At 37.9% G+C, this 6000-nt stretch overlaps 1 protein-coding gene across 3 annotated transcripts in view; it reads right to left on the bottom strand.

Moving 5' to 3' along the window:
• Positions 1 to 786: 786 nt before the first annotated feature.
• Positions 787 to 6000, bottom strand: part of SLC30A4 (solute carrier family 30 member 4) — a 52470-nt gene continuing 47256 nt past the window's right edge. For all 3 annotated transcript variants that reach the window (XM_075897169.1, XM_075897166.1, XM_075897167.1), the window contains one exon: positions 787 to 3528. In XM_075897169.1, coding sequence (XP_075753284.1) covers positions 3374 to 3528 — 155 coding nt within the window. In that variant the 3' untranslated portion in view covers positions 787 to 3373. The remainder of the gene's footprint in view (positions 3529 to 6000) is intronic.

Here is a 6000-nt window from a genome sequence, read left to right as displayed (position 1 = left end):
GCCAAGGTTGTTAGGGAACTGACCCTCGAGAAAATAAGACAGATCTTTCTAATGCAAAGGGTGTAGGGTACCCAGGAGTGCGACATACCTCACTATCTCCAGGAAACATCCCAATTACCTTCTGTAATACACATTCCTACTTTAGTGTTTTTATACCTTTATTCCGATTAATTTATTTCATTGTTCTGAGCATTAAAAACAGCAACAAATATATTACTGCATTGCTATTACCTTGGGGTTATTATGTTATAAAGGCTAATAATGAACTGCCCTCAATACAGTGCTCACTCAAGTAAAATACAAAGGGATAAAAGAAAACCCTTTACCCTGACTATTTTGTAAAGACATAGTAAAAGTCTGGAGGCAGGACAATCAAATATAAATTTTCATTCAGTGATCCACACTCAGTTATTACAGTTGAGTGTAATTAGAAGGAGCTACAAGAATTATCTGTATTTGAGAGGTATCTATGAGATGGGACAATGGAATCAGCAGTCTAGGATGTCTCCAGCCTTTTGTTGCTCTTTTCTGTATCTCTTTCCCAAACACAGTGTTCCAAGAATGGTCTTGCTTGGTACTTAAAAGAAAGAACAACCTTTAACATGTGTGTATATCTTTAGAAGCATAAGCACTATGAGGAAGACAAAAGACTGATGACCCTCTACACAGAGGTGAGCCAGAGATCTAACTATAGTACCTCAAACTGAGTTAACCTAAGACTTCATGAAAGGAATACTATAAAACATATTTGAAAGAGGAATCAAAAGAAATAGGCTGGAGCCAGCATTATAAATAAATATTTTATAAGACAGGAATGTGTAGTTTAATAACTGGTTTAATATATCCAACGTAAAGCAACGTATGTTTGTTTGTTTTTAAACAAATGTATAGTACATCATACAATAAAAAACTCCAAATACAATACAAGTTTATCATACTCCAAGTTCTAACTACATTGACTGTAAACCACAACTTCATAAAATCCTACTTGACTAGCCAATATGTGCAAAATACCTGGTTTTCAGAAAGTTCATATGGAAAGGATACACCAATTTTTCATAAACTGTGATATGGCTTAATTGGTGATACACGGTATGAACTGAAACATTAGCTTCCCAAAGACACTGGTACTCTACCTCTTAGTGGAAGGTGCTGGCATACTGTATTGTCATGTTCCCCTTCTTTATTGGAAGAAATACAAACATAATCCAGTGTTATGTGCGCTTTGTCCAAACTAATACTGTGCTGTTAATTAGTATCTCTGAAATTTTACAATGGGAGTCTCTACCTCAAGAGAAAGCAAACAAGCCGTGTTTTAGTCCTAACTGCAACTACAAATCAGTTTGATGAAAATATGGAACAACAGCAAGTCTCAAAACAGTTGGTTGCCTTGGTATATACAGCTGAACAGCAAAGCTGTCAATGTACGGCAAAAGTTATCTTTTTTGATTCATGCACAGAACTGTTGTTGATGGGAATGAAAGTTCTGGATAGAGCTCAAAGTGCAACAAAAATATGAGGCCAAATTCTGGTTTTATTTTCAGCTTTTGCATCCTAATTTTCTTTAGCCTTTAGTGAGGAGGATACATGGTGGTTATAACCACAGGCAGATCTGAATCAGAGTTTAAATTTGCTCCCTATAAAGTGAAAGTGCAGAGGATCTATAGACTGTGGGCACATCTACAGAGCAAGGCAAAAGTGCAACTTCCATGATAGTCTACTTTGAAAGTCAGTGTGTATCTTAACTAGAAACAATTAATTTTCTCTCTCAATTGCAGAACTGAAATTGAAATACCTTAATTCGGCTTTTGGTGCTATACACACAGCAGGAAATGGAAGGAAGAACACTTTCCCTTCAACTTCCCTTACGTCTTGTGAAATGAGAGTTACAGGAATCGGAATGAGTAGTCCTCTAGCTTGCCATTAGTTCAAAATAATGGCTTGCTGTGTAGATGTGCTCTTTGTTATTTCAGAATAACGTTGACATGCCCCTCGAGATTCAGTTTTATGGGTTTTGTAGTACCATGAAACACAACTAGGATGTCCTACCATTCCCATTCCTGATTGCATCTTCCATATACCAATGCAAAAAAAGGCCCACCAGAGTGTGATCCATGCAGAGGAGCTAGCGGCTCTCTACCCAACACAGATCAGGAAGGAGGATTCTGGCAGAAGATTGGTAAAAATAAAAAAAGAAAAATGAATTATAGAGGTCATGGGTTTTTTAATAAAATGAGGCTCCATGGTATAGTTGATCACTAACATTTCACTGGAATTCTCAACATCATATATCATGTACAGAATGGTTTTCTCTAGAGGAAATGCAAAGATGAAATTAAAAGATTATTACATTTCTAGGTTTGTGGAACATAATGTATCTGAAATCTCTCCTCCCTACTTTCCTCTTAGAATATCTATAGAATGTTGCACATCTGATTATACGAGAGTATATTCATACTTAACGTGGTTTTATAATTTTCTTTTCATAATGCAAAATAATCATGAAAAATGTTTCCTACAGCTCATTTATTTGTTCTAATTAGAATTAATGCTAATTAAGTGGCCTCTGAATCAAGTTAAAATATTTTAAATATTTAATTTCACTAATAATGAAATCATTTTAAGAGTCAAAACTTTGTAAAATAAATAAGTGCTTGTAAGGTATAAATGCCATACTAAAATAAGTGGAAGGTAACTGATCAGTTAAAACATTTTCAGTCCAGTCCTGAAGTCTCTAATTTGGCATTTGAAATTTTGCCTGGACAAGGACCTCTTGATTTAGACCTTTGAATTCCAGCATTAAATCTAAATTTCTGGTATGAGTACAGTAAATTCTATATTTGGCAATTTTTCAGAAGAGAGTTTATCAAATAGTTTAGCTAGCACTGCATACATTATCTTCCAAGATAATATATTAAAAACTGCATTATAAAAATACTGTATAACCATTTTAGGGATCTTTATGTGTTATGGTCCCCTGACAATCAACTTTTTCAAAGTTTTAAACTCCAATACTGAATTCTTTATGCTCCATTTGGAACATTAGTGGTACATAATTGACAAAGGACAATATTGAAGTGAAATTCATGAGGTATTTGCAGAGCCATATCACAGTCTGTAAACAATACTGTGGAAATACCTTTGTCTGAAAATCATATCAAACTGACAATAAGTTGGTAAGAACGAGAGAGAGCAAATACATTTCTCTATAGGGCACCTCCTGCACTTTTTGCTGTACCAATTCTGGCATCAAATACTGGTACAACTCCACACCTTAGGGATTCCAGGCAATCATTTTAGTTTTGCATTTATTGCTCTTTAGTCTTTGACTACAAGATAAAGAATAAGGCAGCAGTTCCCAAAATGTATGAAATTAGGCACTGGAACTCTGACAACCTGTACAAGTCTTGTTTACTTCTTGCTTGTAACTCTGAAGCTGGACAGAACATTTATACATTCCAAATGTGTGCAGCAGCAAGTGTCTGGCCTTAGACTGAACCTCCTCCCATTTAAGTGAACTACCTGGAACTGGAAAAATGAAGAAAATTATCAATATTTCAAAAATCTTACAGTTCATTGGTTTCACTGTGTATTGCAGTTGCCATGTCTGCCCCCTCTTCTTCATTTGCCTCCAGTATCTGTTCATTTACTATCAGATTGTATTATTATGGGCTGTTAAGGATCTGATTGCAGAATCAGGGCCTAACACAGATAAAACTAAGACTCCAATAGCCAAAAGAGATCAAGAATTTTTGTTTCATGTTTTCCAAGGATAATACAAAAAGGGATTAGTATAATAAATACATTACTGTGTTACATAATAGCATTGTACATAGTTGCTAAACATAAACCTTCATGCATTATAGGGGACAGATATCTACTGTTTTAATTTAGATGGAATATATGAGCCCAACAATCAGTGGTGTTGACATAACCCAGTCACTCCAACATTAAACAGATTTAAACCAGCTTCATAGTGTGGTATTCAGGCTACACCTACATAGCATGTTTCTTGCGCAAGAAGCTTTTTGTGGAAGAGATCTTCCGTGAAAACTTTTCGCGCAAAAGTGCATCCACACTACAAAAGTGTATCGCAAAAGCAATGCGCTTCAGTGCAAGAGAGCGCCCAGACTTCATGGATGCTCTCTCGCAAGAAAGCTCTGATTGCTATAAACAGAATGGCTACCAGGGCACCTGTGCTTCTTTCAATAGGCTGTTTTTGCGCAAAAAAACCCTGTTTTCTGTCCACACACACCTTTTTGCGCAAGAGCTTTTGCGCAAAAAGGCTTATTCCTCGTAGAAAGAAGAAAACCTATACTGCAAAAGGCCCTCTGTTCTGTCGATTCACTGTAAATTTACTTGTGCAAAAACATGCTTGAGGTGTGGACGCGTTGTGGATTTTTGTGCAAAAACGACTGTTTTTGTGCCAAAACCTGTAGTGTAGACATAGCCACAGAGACCACAGCCTGCTTATCATGTATCATGGGAAAAACACCATTAAAAATCCTTTTAACTTTTTTATGAGCAACATAAAAAAAACAACCCTGAAAACAATTAAAGCATTTGAAAGGTAAAATGTTAAATAAGGTTTTCATTTTAACAACATTCCTTTTCCCTTTAGCTGTATAAGTTTTTAGAAGGAAAAAGACCCTTGTCTGATAGTCTTTAAGATAGTTTCAAAGAGAGTCAGAACTGTTCCTTTTGAGGAAAAGAAATTAGTTGAGATGGGCTGGGGCTGTCATTGCTGCTGCTGTTAGTCTGTTTCCTAAAGACCAAACAAAACAAACACATACCAAAGGGAAGAGAAAAGAACATACCAGATTCAGCTCCTGTCTCTGGTGTGACTTTCACTTGCAAGCTCACCATTGCGAAAACACAGGCACAGCACACGATCTTACCAGCCACTCCAAGACTTAGCAAACTTATACCAACATTGGGCTATTTAGGGCACTGAATTTCTGGTTTTAGGCTTACAATTATGTTGCACAGAGATGCTGAGATCAATGTTCCCTCTTATTTTTTCGATCCATGTGTTCCCATCCATGTGCAGAATAATTTTATATGCACTGAGACATGTGTGAATGTGCACCATCAGTAGAAACAACAAACCTAGCTGTGGGTGCTCTGCTAATCAGTTGGGTGGCATCTGAATCTCTCCAGAGCAACCGCACAAGCATCCTGCTTATAGGGAACACTGGCTGAAATTTTCTTTTCCCTGGGGATGCTCCCCTCTCGCTCTGCCCTGAGCCTCCACCCCACCTCTTTGGCCTCACTCTCGCTCCACCACTTCCCTGCCCAGTCTTCCCTCTTCCTGAGGCCCTCACCCACTCACTGCTCAACCCTTCCCCTCCAAACTCCTTCTCCAGCCACCAAACAGTGGTGGCAACATCAAACATATGTGGCCTAGAACCAGCAGGAACTTTTCAGAATAAATCTGGAAAAATCAGGCCAGTTAGCTGAGCACCCACTATTTTTTTCCATGGGTGCAATATCAGAATTGGGTGGTTAACATAGAAAAGACTGTGTTGGTCTTTATTCAAAGGATTTTATTTTGCTTTATCACCTACATTTTTTTTGTGACAGAAAAAAACCCACTGCAAAACCAACTTTTCTTTTTTTAGCAATCTGATCAAATGGTATTTGCTCCTGATCTTGTGAGCAGTTAGTTTTCTTGCAAGGCTCTCTATAGTATATCTATGATAGGAGAAGATTTGTATACAGGCAGTCCCCGGGTTACGTACAAGATAGGGACTGTAGGTTTGTTCTTAAGTTGAATTTGTATGTAAGTCGGAACTAGTACATATTGTAGGGGAAACTCTAGCCAAACATTTCTCCAGAGCTCAGTTTTATTCTCCCACACCTCACTTCCCTCAGTCCTTTATTCTCAAGCTGAGGTGTCTGCTGAGAAAAGCCGCTCCACGTCTCCCTGGTCTGCTGTGGGGGGCGCTAGCTTCACGTCTCCCTGGTCTGCTGGGGGGAAGCAGCTAGTGCGGGGTTGCC

The sequence above is a fragment of the Pelodiscus sinensis genome, chromosome 14 (genome assembly GCF_049634645.1).
Source record: "Pelodiscus sinensis isolate JC-2024 chromosome 14, ASM4963464v1, whole genome shotgun sequence".
Lineage (NCBI taxonomy): Eukaryota > Metazoa > Chordata > Testudines > Trionychidae > Pelodiscus > Pelodiscus sinensis.
Note: the sequence above shows the minus strand (reverse complement) of the source record. Positions and strands in the feature narration are given on the sequence as shown.